The sequence below is a fragment of the Neodiprion virginianus genome, chromosome 6 (genome assembly GCF_021901495.1).
Source record: "Neodiprion virginianus isolate iyNeoVirg1 chromosome 6, iyNeoVirg1.1, whole genome shotgun sequence".
Taxonomy (NCBI): Eukaryota; Metazoa; Arthropoda; class Insecta; order Hymenoptera; family Diprionidae; genus Neodiprion; species Neodiprion virginianus.
This window is the reverse complement of record NC_060882.1, coordinates 22,614,423-22,632,957: the sequence shown is the minus strand read 5'-3', so window position 1 is coordinate 22,632,957 and position 18,535 is coordinate 22,614,423. Positions and strand designations below refer to the sequence as shown.

At 36.0% G+C, this 18,535-nt stretch overlaps 1 protein-coding gene across 5 annotated transcripts; it reads left to right on the top strand.

Moving 5' to 3' along the window:
* Positions 1 to 1,074: 1,074 nt before the first annotated feature.
* Positions 1,075 to 17,965, top strand: LOC124306896 (unconventional myosin-IXa-like). 5 transcript variants are annotated; one of them, XM_046768033.1, is made up of 15 exons: positions 1,075 to 1,473; positions 2,734 to 2,784; positions 3,320 to 3,602; positions 3,846 to 4,765; positions 4,964 to 5,262; positions 5,556 to 5,815; positions 5,944 to 6,251; positions 6,341 to 6,678; positions 6,794 to 6,854; positions 7,331 to 7,378; positions 8,783 to 9,103; positions 10,365 to 11,345; positions 11,421 to 11,534; positions 11,732 to 13,941; positions 14,102 to 17,965. In XM_046768033.1, exons 4-15 carry the CDS (start codon positions 3,855 to 3,857, stop codon positions 15,280 to 15,282), a joined length of 7,032 nt encoding a protein of 2,343 aa, XP_046623989.1. In that variant the 5' UTR covers positions 1,075 to 1,473; positions 2,734 to 2,784; positions 3,320 to 3,602; positions 3,846 to 3,854; the 3' UTR covers positions 15,283 to 17,965. The 5 variants fall into 5 exon arrangements, with proteins under 5 accessions (XP_046623989.1, XP_046623990.1, XP_046623992.1 ...); XM_046768035.1 differs by having other exon boundaries at positions 1,078 to 1,473; positions 2,734 to 3,602; positions 14,102 to 15,100; positions 15,188 to 17,964; XM_046768034.1 differs by lacking the exon at positions 7,331 to 7,378 and having other exon boundaries at positions 1,076 to 1,473; positions 2,734 to 3,602.
* The last annotated feature ends 570 nt before the right edge of the window (positions 17,966 to 18,535 follow it).

Sequence of the window (18,535 nt, the reverse complement as noted above, 5' to 3'; positions counted from 1 at the left end):
AAAGCCGAATTTTCATATAAATTGTTTACTTCTGATCAATTGGCGACGCCAGGTTCATACAATGTCCCTTCCGCTTTCTCAAAATTGTTTGTTATCAGCAGCAATTTCATTTTAACGAGCTGTTCTGGCTTCTTTAAAGTCCAGAGAGTTTCGGTGGTTAGCAGTTGAGATGCGCTCTGCCTTGTAATTTGCATTACAAAACACTATCGACGGATGATTTCGTATGCATTCTTTATCAGCGAACAAGAATTGATCTCGGTCCGATCTGACCAAAAACAGTCAACACAAAGCTGAAAACCGAATCCGCGAATCAATTTTTCGTAAAATTTAACGTCACCATTACACTGCTTGCACTTGAGCAAGTGTTGAAGAGCGCCGAAAATTAAACCACATTCAATTAAACCATAGCTGAAACTTTTGTCAATTTTCACATCGAAATCCGGATTTTTTTTGCACTGTTTTGCCGCCGAAGTACTTGCGAATTTAGTATCGGTTGCAATGGAATGTCCATTTGTTCCTTTGAAACCTGCGGTCCTCTTCCTGACGCGCCGTACACGCCAGGTCTTACGCTTCTGCTCAAATCACTTTTCCTAAAAAAGGCTGTAGCGACCGAAATTATTCGAATTACGGCTCAAAAATTGAACAGTATGTTTATAATTCTCTATCCTATCAAATGATGCAAAGAGAAAAAGAACTCCGATTTTTTGAAAATTTCACTTGATAAATGTCTTACACCCGCTGTACGCGAATGCATGCTTAGTTGTGCACCCTGCAGGCGCAAAAGACTAGATGGTAGATTGTTTGTCCACCGCGAACTCTCGGTCATCGGTTCCTGCTCGTGCATCCAGATAATCATTTTGATATACAAAATTTTATACTGATTTCATGATTAGTGACAGTCTGTCCGGGCTTTTTTTTATTCTGGTAGTAACTCATGAACGAAATTAGCGGGCCGAGCGGCAATCACGGTGGTGGGGGAATGTAGGTTTTCGGCTTCTCAGCTATGAGCGCTTCCGAAGGCATTTCTCTTCTCTATCGATACCGTCCTGACGGTCACGTGGCTGGGTCGCCAGCAAATAGAAACCCGCCGGGAGACCCACGTGATCGTGAAAATCGAAATGGTGGATATATCGAGACGCAGGATCCGACGACGAGTTGAAGGACGATAACTGGGCAAGGGCCTAGTGGGTTAATCATTGTCCTGGAATAACTATCCATCTGATTTTATCTCGTTCGTAGTAAGTAGTGTTCAGTCGGTGACTGTGGAAACTTCTGACTAGTGAACAGTATCGCTAAACGCTATAACGGTGAAGTGTATTTGTGCCTCGAGCGAAGGGGACAGACCCGGACGGCAACACACGGGGCTTAAGAAGCATGCGTGAGAGCCGAGATTTTTGTTGTTCCGCGTACAGCAGTGTTTCTGTCACTAGGAATTTCACCGCAAAGCCCATCGAATCCTCGGCAAGCCGTAAGGTATTGGTGCATCCTGTTATGTTTAGTCTATACCGCCGATCGGTTCCCGACACCCGCGAAAGTTAATGATCGCCGTAGCCAGCCTGGTTCCAAAATAAGATCGTAGGCCAGCTTACAGAGTTTGACAAGCCCCGATCTAGCCCAACACGTTTATGATTCGAAAAGTGCGCTGGTCAGAATTGACCTATTTGATAACCCGTTTCGACGTGAACGTGACGTTTCTTACGTCGAAATTATTGTTCGATCTCGGCTTATCTTCACAATACTCTAATTATCTCCAACTAGTCATGATCTCTCTCAAAATATTCACGTTGCAATACCCACATCATACATGACTGATGACTGATCGCTTTACTGAATCATTTCGTTCATTTGATCATACTCAACACATCCTCAGACAATTAATTATCTCTACAGCCATGGTTGAGAAAAAATACGTATGCATCAAGTCAGAATTAGATTTTGTTGCAATACAACAATCCTTTCGGTCTTTTTTAACACTTTTTTCCTACCACGAATTCATCGTTTTATTTAATATTCGAATCAAACGAGAACAACAAGATATTTTTACCGAAGATTCTGTCTGAAATACATTTTGGCGTGGATCCAAAGTAATTCGCATGAATATCGAGGAGTTAAAAGATTGTTTAAAAATATGCCAACACCAGGCTCAAAATATCTTTTATTGAACGCCAAAATTGTTGAAATTCGTTATTCAACGTTAAACACTACTACATGATTCACAACGCTTACGAATTGTGTATGATACATTCTTGCTGTGAGCAGTGATAACACAGTACAATGTACTCCGAAACGAAGAACTTAAATTGAATATATTTTTATTATTTACAATTATTCACATTTTGATTGAGATACGACTAACGCTTACATTATAGTCATGTATCAAAAATAAATTTTTCGGAGAATGATCCTTTTAGATGGTATCATGTTACGTGGTACTAGAAAATTCTCAATGCACATGTATGTACATACATAGATTAAAATCAGATACGGGCATCTAGTTCTGTTGTACTATTAGAAGAATAAAATTGCAGAATGTTATCGGGTATTCATTATCGTCATTTTTTACTGATAAGCAAGTACTGATTGTTTTCAGTTCCTTACCCTAAGTAAATAGATTTTCTTATAACACCCTTGTTCATATTGATTAAGGTTCAAAGAAAGTAAACATCCATTTTCTATCACATGATTTTTCGCAGAAATCATTAATTAATATCTGTGTTTTATTTTTTGTTTCAGGAGCGCTGATTTTGCGTTATGGAATGATTCGTTCTATTCATCATGTGAAATGTAACTCAAATGATCGTACTATTGATTGAATTTAATAACCATCAAACACATAATACTCAAGGCATAATAGTGCTGCCTAACTCCAAGAAATTATAGATTTTTCTAGTCCATTGGAAAAATTGTGTAACAGTCTCAATTTCAGCAGCGATAGTAGCAGGCGAGAGTTGAATTATATCATACAAACTATTACAAATGAGTGATCAAACCAGTATTTGAAGGAATTTAGTTGTTATTGTACAGATGTAGAGTATATTTTGGTTTCCGTTCATAATTGAGACTGTTAATTTATGTGTATTTTATTAGTTAAGGGACTCCTCCATTGATTTGCAACTGTATATTGAAACAGTTTCAAAAAAGCTTACAATATTGAATCAAAGCACTGAAACAACTATTCAACTTGGCAAAATAGTTTCTAATTGTATCACGACGAACAAAACTAGAACAACATTTATAATAATCAGTATATTAAAATGAAAAACTAATGCTACATAAAGTAACATACTAATTAATATACTTTCATGATTTGAAATAAAAGGTTGATCACCAGATTACTATGTGAATGCGGTTAATGGGGTACAGCGAAGAACTGTCGAAGAGTGTAACTTTCAAGTGTTTGAGTAAATCAATATTTAAAGTCATAAAAAAACACAATTAACCGATATTTCTAAAGTATCAGAAGCTTATTAACAAGATGTGTAAAAAGTATTTTAAACACTACCAACGTCAGGCGGATACAACGTTGCAGAGAGGAGATGAAGTGGTTCTGAAGTGTTTTATAGACGACATAGGACAATCTTATTAACCCTAGTAAGAGCAAGGTAAAGCCAATGATGCGTTCATATTGATTAGAAAAAAACTAATATTTCTAATATTTATAAGCATTTGTTGTATAGGTATGAGTATTCAAAGTTCAAATTTTCCTTATGCAAACAAAAAGCTGGATGTAGTTAAGTTTTCTTTGAACTCAGAGTTAAATAGAATTTTCACGACACAAAGACAAGTTTGTAGCATGTACCTAATTGTTGCTATTGTTAAATTAACTATTATCATTATTCATTCAGGGTTAAAAAATGGACAGCAACGGATCAGGAGTAGTGCAAGTATTCGTGGGCCAGTGGAGCGCTGAATACGAAGCACTCTCAATCAAAGCCACGAAACAAACATCATCCGCAGAGATTGTAGAATGTATAATCGAGCGGTTAGGATTTGTCGACGCAACCCACGCTAACAGCTATGAGTTAGCCGAAGTTGTTAGCAATTCTGTAGGGCAGGTGTGCAAAGAGAGAAGACTCGGACCAACGGAGTGTCCAGTAGCCCTGATGTTGTTATGGCCAAAAAATGCAGCTCAGCAGGAATACTATAGGTTTTATTTACGCAAAAAGCAGTCAGACTACTTGTGGTCTGACAGCAGATTTCCCATGGATCCTCAACTCTTGAAGGACTATTTCAATAGATTCTTGTATCAACCTCGAGACAAAGAGTACCCCGATCTTTGCCAACTGCCAGACCTCAACGAACAAACTCTGTTAGACAATTTAAGGGCAAGATTTTTGGCTGGAAACATATACACCTATGTTGGAAGTATCTTGATAGCATTAAATCCATTTAAATTCTATCCCATTTATAATCCAAAGTATGTTAAATTGTACCAAAACCGAAGACTTGGTCCCGACATACCACCGCACATATTTGCAATAGCTGATGCAGCATATCACTGTATGCTCAAAGAAAAGCGGAATCAATGTATCGTTATTAGTGGAGAAAGTGGTTCCGGAAAAACCGAATCAACTAATTTTCTATTGCATCATTTGACTGCTCTCAGTCAAAAAGGATCACATGGTAGCGGAGTGGAACAAACTATTCTGAGTGCTGGGCCAGTTCTGGAAGCTTTTGGCAACGCCAAAACGGCACACAACAACAATAGCAGTCGGTTTGGCAAATTCATTCAAGTCAACTACAAAGAAAATGGAATGGTTCACGGGTCAGTCGATATTCTGATTTATTCTTGTCACGCAATTCTGGACGAGTAATATATGAGTTAATTTTTGTTCTGGAAACACCTTCAGGAATTAATTGAATATTCGAAATTCAATGCCTATTTTTAAATGTCATTTTACATTCTTATGTACAGATAGTTCGAATAACTTTTCCTAACAATCTTTTATATTTTGACTTACAGAGCAGTGGTTCAAAAATATCTCCTAGAGAAGTCAAGGATAGTGTCACAAGGAAAGAATGAAAGAAACTACCATGTATTCTACTATTTATTGGCTGGAGCCAGTGAACAAGAGAGGAAAGTGCTTCATCTTGGAACTACAGACCAATATAATTATTTGAATAAAAGCGGGTGTTACGGACTTGAGAATATCGACGAAAGACATGAATTCTCTAGGCTAAAGCAGTCAATGGAAATGGTCGGATTCACTCCTGAGAAGCAGAGACGATTATTTGCTGTTTTGTCTGCAGTTCTATTGCTTGGTAATTAATGTATATACAGGGAATCTCTGGTTAAAGGGCAACCTTCAAGCCTTGCGCACATCGCCAGCGTCAACACATGCACAAGTTCTCATTCGCATAATTTGTCTGCTACGCTTGGCACACATAAAAGTTATTCGTGTGTTGGTGCTGGCGGTGGCGTACGTGGCTCTGAAGTTGCCCTTTCGCCAGAGATTTCCTGTATAAATAATTCTTTTACAAGATTTACCTAAAGAAACAATGTGGCTTTTTTTTTTGAAGACTATTTACATTGTATTTTGATTTATAATTTCCAGGTAACGTGGAGTTTCAACCCAGAAAGTCATATCATCACCACGACGAAGCTGTTGCAGTTAAGAACCCTGAAGTTGTAGCGCTTATCTCTGAGCTACTCAGGGTAAAACAAGACACGCTACTAGCTGCATTGACTGCCAAAAGAGCAAGAGCGTCAGGTGAAACATTAGTAATCAATTACAGACTTCCAGAAGCAATTGCTGCCAGAGATGCAATGGCTAAGTGTTTGTATGGAGCACTATTTGATTGGATCGTCCTCCAGGTAACAATAAGTCATTTGATGGCATGTATTTCTGATTTTTCTATTCAATTCTATTTTTACTCCATTGTTTTGTCGTTAAACAATACTTCAAATTTACATGATTATGTTACTCCTTGATTGCTGTTTAGGTGAACCATGCTCTGTTGTCAAAAAAAGACACATTGAGAGATCACCAAGGAAATAGTATTGGTGTCTTGGACATTTTTGGGTTCGAAGATTTTAAGATGTGCAATAGCTTTGAACAACTGTGTATTAATTACGCGAACGAACAATTGCAACATTATTTCAATCAGCACGTTTTCCAATACGAACAGCGGGAATATAGAAAGCAAGGTATAAGATGGACTGATATTGGGTACAGTGATAACTCAGGCTGTCTGCACCTTATCGAGGGGAAACCTAACGGTCTTCTATGCCTTCTTGACGATCAATGCAAGTCAGTGTTGTCTTAATTCCTCCATTAAATGTATATCTAATTTAAAATTTTATCATTTTCCTTATTCCGTAATTCAAATTCTGTTTCAGCTTTCCTGGTGCAACGAATGAGACACTACTGCAGAAATTTAATTCGGTACACAAAGATTCACCATTTTATGAGGCACCTCAGCGTCGTGAGGCAGCATTTGTTGTAAGACATTATGCCGGGACTGTCAAATATCAAGCAGCGAATATGAGAGAGAAAAATCTTGATTTGATGCGTCCAGATGGGGTTGTGGGTGTTTTAAAGAATTCTTCCCTTGCCTTTGTTCGCGAGCTAGTCGGAGCAGATCCTGTTGCAGTGTTCAGATGGGCGATCCTTAGAGCTTTTTTCCGTGCACACTTTGCATTTCAGGAAGCAGGTCGGGCACATAGACATGGCAGAGGTGGGTAAAATTTGATCGACATGTAATCTCGCAATTTATCATGAAGTCAAAATCTGGTTAACGACTGCAATTTTCCATCACAAGTCATAAAGTAAATTAATTTCTTTAATTCTAGCCGACGGGAACAAATCTTCTGTGCAAAATAGGTACAGGACACCCAATGAAAATTTGATAAGGTAATTAATAATTTCATTATTAGTAGCTCACCTTGTGTCGGTATAAATGTAGAACTTATTCAACTTAGTCATTGGTGACTGTTTGAACCCAAGTAAATTAATATACCAGGTTTATACAATTTATTTGACATTAGATATTTAAAATTTGAATCTGTCACATTCGAAAGTAACAAGAAGTAAAGAGTGTTGTGATATTTATTTTCATATCTGCTGTACAGATTTCTTTACTGGAAACAAACAGCATAATGCAATAATTTTTACAAGTTTGAGATATATTTGAAAATTTATCACTCATATTCATTTACGAAGTTTCAAATGTCACTGGAACATGTTAGACAACGAGAAACATTTTTGTACCACCAGGCAAGCAATATTAATGAATATAATAATTGCAAACGAGTACTAAAATGTGTGAAGAATTAAATCTAAAGTATCAATTACATTTACATAGGTTGTGTTGTCTTTTCTTCCTATAGCCATCTTGTGACGTTATCGGCTGTCAATCTTACTATTAACCGAATAGCGTAAGTGGTCTCATCGATCCACTATTAATGTTTTCGTTAAAAAGTTAGGTCTTACTCGTCACAATTTGCGATCATGAATTTACAATTATTATCAAAATACCGTAATGTTCCAAATATAAGTCGAGATTTTTTTGTCGGTGGCAGCATCTGTCCAAATCGTCTGTGTCTTATACGCGGACCTGTCTTGTGTAGGTAACTAAGTGAAACACCCTAAATACTTTCTCAGGATTGGGGGTTGTATTAAATGCGGGGTTGGCTTATACATTGAACAATACAGTATGTAATTCCATTCAAAATATCGTAAAAATTCATCACAAGTTGAGTGACAGATATACTGGGTGACCCAGGACTATCGGCCCATAAGCTACCATCGTATTGCTCATGAAAATCTACGACTGAAGCGTTTTTTATTTCTGATAGGAAATTTGTCATTTGTAGATTACAGTCATTCAATATTGGCCAATCCGGTAGCATCGGCTGACTCAGAACAAGCAAATTGGATGGGAAATTGGCAAATAACAATTTTCCTATAAAAAGTAAAAACGGTTCAGTTGCAGATTTTTGCAGGAAACTCTGTAGTCTATAAGGCAATAGTTCTGGCTCATCATGCATACTTTACTGAAGCGGCAGTGATTAAGAAAGTGTTTCTTTATTGCTGCTGCCATTATTAATTTCTTTTTGTAAATTCATGTGATGATGTTAGAAAATTTATGTGTTTAATATTTTTTTTTCAATTTTCGATATCCATTATACAAAATTCATTTTTCTTTGTTAGATGTGATTGGAATGCAATGAAACCATCATATTATCTCACGACCATGACATTCCATCAATTTATTCAGCGCATTGTTTTGTATACCTTCCAGCATGTCAGGAGTAATGGTATAACAAGCATTCGATTTGATTCTTATCATCCATAGGCATCAGATCAAACTGCATTAGCGTTACAAACTACCGCCATACAGTTCTGGAAACTATATCTCTATTGCCATCTTATTGTTAGGCATTCATGGCTCTGAAAATATCTTGACCTTAAAGAAAAACATTTTATGTCTGAAGATTCTGTGCAGAGTCGATTATAAAGTGAAAATAGAATTGTTTTTTTTTTTTTTTTTAGGATAATGTTCTTTGCAATCACTTACAGTGTTTCACAACTGTTGTACTTTAACTATTTATTTGGCATGACCATCACCTCGTTACCTGTAATTGATCGTTTATTTTTTTTCTGTGCCTCTAATTTGTAATATATTTTCAACAATTGTTTTCCTAGTACAGGATAATGATTGATCAGTATTTCACTTTATACTCGAGAAATTGTAATTAAGCTGAATATTGTTAACATCATAATATTGTCCGAAGCACTGTATCCCCAGAAGAATGGCTAAGCATGATAGCATTTTTCAGTTCACACAAACATAGTCGTCTACCAAGTTATCAGAAGCAGCGCAGTGTCTGCTTACAACCAACAACTCCAACTGCCACATTAACACAAAACGAAAACCACGACAGTGTAAACAACAACCGGCTATCTTGGCCGCAGTTTAGAAACGTAAATCAGGTTCAACATGCAACGAATGTTTCTCCATCGAAGAATTGCTTAATAAAGGGAAGGGAAGATCTATCTGATGGCCATAATAAGTTCAGGCGGGGCACTCATATGCCTCTAGAGAAGGTGCTTCCTAAAGACGAAGCAAACGTCATGGAACGCGCTAATCAGATCGTTATGTATGTTATTAATATCGGTAACGAAGTAACTTCTCACGAGAGCTTTTTTTTCTATTCCTGTGCCAAGTACATGTATTGTATAAAACTATTCTTGGTGAAGGGTTATTTAAAAAAAAAATACAGCTATATTGTAGATAACTTTAATTGAGATCCCTTCTAACAAAAATGCATTGTAGCTTTTGCGTCTCACAGATTCGTACTCTTACGAATGTATTCGTATACTATCTAATAATTCGGAATTCCTCTCAAGAAGTTACAGTAATTAATTACAGTCAATTACACTCACGTACGAAATTTTTTTTCTAAATTTTTAATGCAGAAGGTACGTTCCAAAAATGTAAATGACACTTTCAAAAAATCCTTCAGCTGTTATCTTCACAAAGTATCGCAAATCATTTCTTGTTGCACTCCTGTGATGTATTTATCAATTGTGATCATTGGTTTTTTGGATTCATATCACAATTTCATTCATTCTTCACCTGTGTCATTTCATTAAAACAATTTTTTGAATTTATATGACACACGCTCTGTATGTAGCAGTGATTCAAGCATGCTTGATCTTTCATACAAATAAGATTCTTTTATTATTCCATTGTTGCTCAGATTAGTAATACAGTGATAACTATTTGAATTTTCTAAAGAAATTCAAATTTATTTCAATTTTATTTTGTAATAAATATGTTATTGCATGCAGTGTGACAAAATATTTGATACCTTAGGTTCTATAGTTCCAAAAAACCACGTTATCACGTATTTAGCACTGAATTAAGGAATATTGCAATTGAATTTGCTTGATTTATACATGTTATGCTTGGAATATATGCAAAGGTGATGAACTTTCCATTAAGTAAAATGCTTTGGAATAGTTCCCACGGCCTTTTAATTTTTTACACTAGCAATCAAACGAGGCATGTATACGTGTATACATATTATACGTGTATATATACGTGTATATATACGTGTATAACTATCAAATTATTCACCATGTCAATAATTTCAATATCCAAAATTAAATATCAACTGGATCCGGTACCCTTGTAATTTATGATATAGCAACTGTAACTTTACAACAATGCCATGCTCTAATTGATTGTGCTGCCTAGCACTTTTATACTTAGAACCTACATGCCTCTATGCCTAGGCTGCTTCAATAAATTCGTTTTTTCCTTAATCTATTTCCTGTCATACGCATACAAGTGATTATTTAATGCATCTTGCTTTACTTTGTTCGATTGAATAATGAAGACTTATGATTTCATAGGAAGAACAAATCATTCCGACCACGGGAACGGGGGAAAAAAGGCTTAAAAAATCTCCAAACTGTTAAAACACTTGCTGGGCGGACTCAGAGCTATGGTACAGGAGGTGGTCCTGGAAAAGCAAGAAAACAACCGATGACGGTTTCAGCACAATTTCAGCAAAGCCTGCACAGCTTAATGGACACTTTGAACCAGGCTAATCCCTTCTTTATTCGATGCATTAAAAGTAATGCTAATAAGGTTCCTAACAAGTTCGATGAAGAAACTGTGCAGCGGCAGCTTAGGTACACTGGTATGCTAGAAACTGTACGAATCAGACAAGCTGGATTCAATGTCAGGCTGGCCTATGAAGAGTTCATTCAACTTTATCGGATGCTACTTCCTAAAGGCCTTCTCAGTTCGCAATCGGACGTCAGAGATTTCCTTCTTACTCTAAATTTGAACAGGGATAACTATCAGCTTGGATCCACTAAAGTATTTCTACGGGAATCAGAAAAAATCAAATTGGATATTGAATTGCATCAGCAAATCATAACTAGCATCACAACCATACAGAAGTGGTTTCGAGCTTGTCTTGAAAGAAGAAAGTTCATTAGACTAAAAAATGCTGCTGTTCAAGTCCAATCGTTTTGGAGAATGGTTAGCGCTCAGAGATTAGCACAAAGTATACGTGCACGTGAAGCAGCAGTTCGCATTCAGGCTTTGTGGAAGGCTTACAAACAGCAGAAGTGGTTTAAAAAGCTTAGAGCCGGTGTAATTGCTTTTCAAGCCTGTGTCAGAGGAAATATTGCAAGAAAAATGTATTATGACATGAAGAAAAAACGAACAATTGTGACTGATATTTTGGCCGACCAGGAATTGCAGCGACGAAGAATTGAGAATACTGATGTTGCAGTCAAGAAATTGAACCACATGGGTACAGACTATAAAGACTCTACATTTGCAGACAATAGAGATTTCAACAGATGTCGCGATGGCGATGAGTACGTAGTTTCGTTTTTGTATAATTTTTTAACCCACATCTTACAGAAGATTAATAAAATATTATATGTTTTTAGGACGAATAACGAAGAGCAATTTTTATCTCAAGCATCACAAGTTTCTAGCGAAGAATTACCTTCTGACCCACCAAAGAAGGCAGAATCTCATGAATTTATTCTACCACCTTTAAGGTATGTGCAATAGTTTTCCAATGTAATTATTTATTGGTTCACAGTTTTCGGCATAAAACAGAGTAGCATGAATGTTTAATTGAAAAGCCGAATTTTACAAGGACTCTGCTGTTTCCCTAGTTAGTTTTCTTATCAAATTTTTATCACGACAGTTCGCTAGTCCTATAAACATATTAAACGCGCATTTAATATTACAGGATCGAGGACAAGAATAAAGAGGCTTTGGTTGTCGACTCAAACATTTCCTACTCTAAGCGAAAGTTAACAGCTAACAAACGATTGTTGACTGATCCTTCTACACCCCTGAAAATGGTAGAGCCGTTGTATGGTGAAGATGTAACAGAGCGCAAAGGGAGTCTTGAAAGTTTGGCAAGCTTAAGAAGTTTTGAATCTCAAGTTAGTGCTGATAGCTCTGAGTCTCACTATTCTCAAGAAAATGTTGTCAGTGGTAACTTGAATAACAAGCCTGTTCCGATTACGAGAACAAAGCGAGGCGAACCAAATCCATCGATTTCTCTCAATACGAATTTAATACATATAAATAGAACATCTGTAACTAATAGAAGAACAGACAGTACATCAACTGGTTATAGTGACTGTGAACTTGACGTCGAAACGCCCAACGCTGTTCAAAGTGCCCCACCAATGTTCACGTCGTCACCAGTGTTTCCATCTCCTCAAGTTAGATGTCCTCATTTAAGTCTGACGCATAGTCCCAACTCTGATATATGGCGAAGACGATCAGATGTATCTACCATTACTCAATCTACCAACGTTTCACAATATCAAAATATTAATGAAAACCTTCTGGATCAAGCCAAGTTGGAGCGATTGACGGAAGCCGCAAATTATAACGTCAAGCACGACTCTAATAGCCGTTTTTTGCGAAACGAAAGTGCCACGAGTCGAGAGCAGAGAAGGCTCAGTGAGAATACTATGCCAAATGACCGTTTGGAAAGTGTAACTAATGCATTAACGAAAATGGATCGTTTTGGTTTAAATAAGGATATCAAAGATTATGTCTTACGTCGACAAAACTCCGAAGGAGATACAACTGGGAAAATTGACATATCGATGCACGAAACTTCTATGAAGATGCCATACAAAACTTCTCCGCTCCCCAAAGAAAAAGATACAATGATAAAAGAAAAGTCAGAACCAGATGTTCCTGTCAGATGTGCTCGGAAAAATCGGCCTACAAGAGAGGCCCAGTGTCGATCCATGGGCGATAGTGTATCTGAATCAAATACAAATGAAGCACGAAATCTTTTCCTCGGTACCATAAAAGAGGGGGACTCGAATAAATCGTCCAATGTCTGGACTAGAAAACAGGTTTCTAATGATCCAGCAACGAGATCTGTTACAGACTGGCCAGTAAATAAGCATGAACCGATTTATAAAGTTCAGCAACCCGGAAAACGTAATAGAGCAAACGCTGTACCAACGTTGGAATTGCACAGAAGAAATTCAGATCCTGCTACTAAAGTTTCTGGGCTTAGTGTCGATAAAAGTTTAGGAGCTGATACGAGTCCAAATGACTTGAAACTTCCTCCAGGTTTGGGAGAAATGGAATGGAAAGGTAACCAGCTTTTCCTTGCTGGCCATAGATTCAGAAAAGTAGCCCGATACTCTAAGGATGACGTTTGTATTTGTTGTAACGAAAAAATGGATGCGTTTGTGACGCAGGGATTCAAGTGCGCGGATTGCAAACAACTTTATCACGTCAAGTGTATTCAAAATGGAGGTGTAAATAGAATACCGTGCTTATCTATGAATGCACCAGATAGAAGGAAAAGAAAATTACGATCAGCATATGAATCTAATAAACAACCCGTGGTACCAAAATTCAGTTTGACGGGAACTTCGGCATTTTCAGACAGCACTGATAAAATAATTTCAGATGCCAAGGAACTTGGACTTATGCAAGACTTTATTACAAAGAAAATATACAAAATGGAAGGCCAGGAAGAGGGTAAAAAGCCAAGCGAAGTGGATCGTGTTTTTAAACTAGCGTTAGGGAAATTCAAAGAGGACTTGGTCATTACCTACAGTGTTGTCATTCAGCAAGGAGTCGAAGGAAACATTAAGTACACAGATCTAATAGCAAATTTTTTGCACGTTATGGAAACAGTTTGTAAACAAGAAAACACTAGAGAGGACTTCCCTGTTACAATGGGTGTGAACGCGTTTCGGGGATTTATGAATGAATTCATGACTCTTGTCAAAAACGAAGCTCCTGAGAAACAAAGCAAGAGCAAACGGAAAAAGGATAAAAAACGGAAGCAAGAAGAAGCAATACATCATGGCAATCACACTTTCCAGTTGACTATAATCAACATCCCAACAGCTTGCGAAGTTTGCACCTCGTTCTTCATGTGGCCAATCGAGAGGGGACTTGTCTGCCAAAGTAAGTATAGAGTATATTCATAAATATTTTTACTGAAACTTATCCAGGTCCTTAAATCACACCTAACTATATGGTATTTCATGACGGATTTTTTATTTCGACGTATTACACTTATATTAGAATGCTTGGTATAAAAACATGCCTTAATTTTTCGTTTCAGATTGTAAATTAACATGTCATAAAAAGTGCTTTGGAAAAGCGACAGCGGAATGTGGAAAAGAAGGAATAACGTCTGAAATGAATTCACGCAAGGTTTTCGGTATTCCACTATTCAAGCTGGATTGCGGGGATGGAAAAGTACCTTTGGTGGTAGATAGATTAATTACAACAATAGAGCTGCATGGTCTTTATACAGAGGGCTTATATAGAAAGAGCGGGGTGAGCTCTAAAGTGAAAGAATTGAAGTTAAAAATGGACGAAGGTGCTTTAGAAGATGTAGACTTTGAAAATTATCAAGTACACGTTCTGGCTGCTGTGTTGAAGAGTTTCTTCAGAGATATGCCTGAACCGTTGCTGACTTTCGAATACTATGATGATTTTCTACATGCAGCCAATCTCACAGATCCACATGATAGAATTTGTACCCTTTTTGCAATATTGAAAAAGCTGCCAAAACCTAATTTTGATCTAATGGAACGATTGATCGTCCATTTGGCGAGAGTAGCTCTTCATGAAGTTGATAATAGAATGTCATCATCAGCGCTGGCCATAGTATTTGCACCTTGTATCTTGAGAACAAATCGAACACTACCTGCGCAGGATTCGCTGCAAGATGTCGGTAGGCAGACACGATGCGTCGAGACAATTGTACAAGAGAAGCTACGAGTTGTTAGGGCTACTCTAGATGATATATGTACTCTCGAGTATGCTTGCCGTACTGCTACTCATCGCCTTTCCAGTCTTCGATCTTCGAAGATTTTCAGCCCTGAGGAGCTTGGGCCTGTAACTTCTAGCACTTTGGGACGTGGCAACAGTAGCGAAAGGGGTGATGAGGAAGAGGCAATTCTCGTTGGTCACATTCAAGAAATTCAGAAGGAGAAAGCACTACTCACATCGACTTTGCCAAGTCTAACTAGAGCTTCGTCAGATGACGATCTACTCTTATCTGCTACAGATTTAGATGATGGTTCCCTTGACGAAATCATGCCACCTTCTTCCGGTAAGTTTGTTATCCTTGTAGGAATAGTAGAAGCAGAAATTATATCCATTTATAGGTCGAAAGTGACGAAATTTTTTCACATTTCAGATGGCATCCCACGGAAGAAGATTATCCAAAGACAAAGTTCAGCAGATAATGCCTTTCCCACTGTTAACGTTGACGAAGATATGGTAATGGTATGACCAGTAGTTCTTACCCACAGATAACTTTGCTCGTTAAGTATACTAGATGATGTGAAAAATATCGATATTTTGAGCAACAAATTGGCTCTTAGTGTAACTTCTCCGTGGTTCAGCTTTTAATCGTCGTTTGCTAACAATATTGGGAATTTGATGTTAGTGAAAATTGACGTAAGGTAGGTTGAAAATTTGTTGACTCCATCCAATGAAAAATTGGTAATGACATGCAATCATTAAGCTTGCAGAAATTATGCAGAGAATACAAAAGGAAGTAATAATTGCATAAAAAAGCATTTCAGCTTATCAAATAAGGCAAGATATATATATCGGCACTTTCATCAGGCTATCTATTGCCTAGATTCTTGAATGTCACTTATTTCTTTTATGTACCTTGCACTAAATCTGCTTTACGAGAGTTCGGGAAACTGTCATGATATAATTTTATATTATTTAGAATGCATTCCTTACAAAAGACTGCTGTTCATAGGAGTTTAGTGGCCATTATTTGGGCATTCATTTCGTATTTTTAGTTTTGCTATAATCGTTTACACTGTATAGCAATTATCTCGCGCAAATATTCCGATGTTTTGAAAGCTCAATTTTGGAATAGAAAAAATTAATTGTAACAACTATTTTTTTTTCTTTTTTTTTCAATAAGGTATGCTTCTTTCAATTGTAGGCTAATGAAAAGTTTAAGTATTTTTTTTTTTGCACTCAACGTCAATCGAGTTACCTAGGTAGTCATGAATAGAGTCGTAGAAATATTCGTAGATGAAAAATATGGAGTTAACAAATATATGCTTGGAAATCTTTAGCCAATATTTTTTATCCAAGCACTAAGCCGTGTAGTCAAAACGGTTAAAAAAATACTACTTGAATTACGAGAACCAAGGGAGAAAGTTATCAAAAATACTTTTTGCATTAAGAGAGAGCAAAAAATTAGAATAAACCAAAATATAGTGTGTACACTGTACATATTATACTACTGTTCCATGATATTCTGTTATTATTGTTACATTTATGAAAATGTTGCCAAGATTATATTTCTACTACTATTGTCAGTAGGCATTTTTTTTTTTCATGCTGCCCTAGGAAGTAGCATTCAATACTAGCGAATTCTTTTAATTTTTCTCGCGGTTTGTTTTTAAGAATATTTTTATTTCGTGCCTTTTTATGCAGAGACACTGAATGGGGGCAGACTGATTGAACTTTGTCTGTTAAGCAAATTATCATTTTAGTTTGTTAATCGATTTCAAACATTTCTTTTATTTCTTTCATCATCTATTTGATTTTGTTAGGTTTGCTTTTACTGTCTCAATTCACACATCTTACATAATTTTACTTCAAGTTTAAGCGAACAAAAAATTGGTAATAATAGTGGAAAAGTAATCTTTGGGAAATTACTCGACGAAAACGCGTGTCGTTTGATTCCATATCAGAGTTAAGTTTTTTGATAGTTAATTGAGTATAAATTGAATGCATAGTCATACTATGTGAGTACATCCTTTAAATGAATAATTGCGACTGCAACATGATATTATAACCCAGTGTTTTAATAATCAGGACAATGATGATCTATGTACAATAGAAATTTCGATGATCAATTTTCAAGCATAATACCTAAATTGGAATATTATGTGTTATCAATTGATATTCTTTCTTTTTGTGAGATTTCTAAGGACTCAATGTACCTTTTTAGCGTAATCAAACAGCACTGTATAACTTGTAAGTCTAAAAATCACAAGAAACTCGCAGGTGGCTCGTGTTACTAATGGATGTATATTGTTACTCCTTTATTTACAACATACGTGGCTTTTCATTAATAATTTTCTTTTCTAAAAATCGATTCCACTTTGTACCTTGCCGCAAAAGGAATTTAATATTCAATTAGGGATAACGTATAGACAAGGATAGAGATCAATAACACACTGTTCTACGTATAGGTTGTGTTGATTGGTAGCATGAGCCTACATATTCACGTAATCCGTGTATAATTGTGTTGAAAACTCAATTCTGTAAATAACCGGTTTTACTAAGCGTACTAGGATTGTGCACTCGTCACTTGAAAAAAAGAAAAAAGAAAAAAAAACAAACAAAATGTTGTCTGTTCTTCCAAAAGCTATTCTTAATTCTATTTAACTACAATATTGTTACTTTGAGAGGTTTTTAAAAGGGAAAATTGAAAAAGAATAGAATTGATCATAGATAACAATACGAATCACAGTTTTTAACGAGTTTAATCGATATCAGTCGGCAAAATATTTTTAACTCTTTTAGACTATTTTAAAAGTGAACGATTGGTTCGAACCTTTTATGCTTTATATATTTTAAAGTATATAAATAAAATAACTTGAAGAGATAGAGTTACATTAAACGAGAAAAGAAATAGTAATTTAAGAAAGCTAAAAAATTAGAAGATTAAAAAATATAAATCAATATAATTGTTATTTTCCTATTATTGCCATGACATCTGGGTGAGCTTGAACAAAAACACAATGTTATTAATGAAATTATGGCAAAGAAATTGTTTTTAACTTATACATATTAGCCACAGCACGGTTTATGACGCACTTGAGTGTTGTACTGTTTCATGGGATAAGATTGTGCAGTTTATTTAGATTTATATCTGAATATTTGTTGACACACACACACACACATATACACATATAGATACATATATATATATATATATATGTTTATATATATGCATATACATATGTACATACGTGTATATACATATAGTTATATAATATATATATATATATATATATATATATGTACATACATAACAATAACTAAACATTAATCATTATTATTAACTAATATATTATGAACACATACGCTTCTATTGTGCATGGTGCTTTTCATGGGTGCCAGGTGCGAGCAGTGATTCTACTTAATAATTTTGTTATTAAATATAACTTATACACGTATTCTATACATATATTCGGGGATTATTATGACAGAAATCTAAATCCGAGTTCTATTCCTGAGGTATAGATGCGATGTCACCATGATAAGTGTAAGATTGAGTAGGTAGACAAACATTCATGACAATATTGTGTAATCAGTAATCAGATTCATTGCTTGAAAAACTATCCTCGTACAACAAAAAAATAACGATCAAAGATTTCTATATACTAGTTTAGTTATAGAAAGAAAAAAAAATCAAGTTTCGACTAATCGAGTGGCTCTAGGTGCAAATATTTTTATTTTTTTTTTATTTTCGCCCGCCTATCACGACGTACACGGCGTT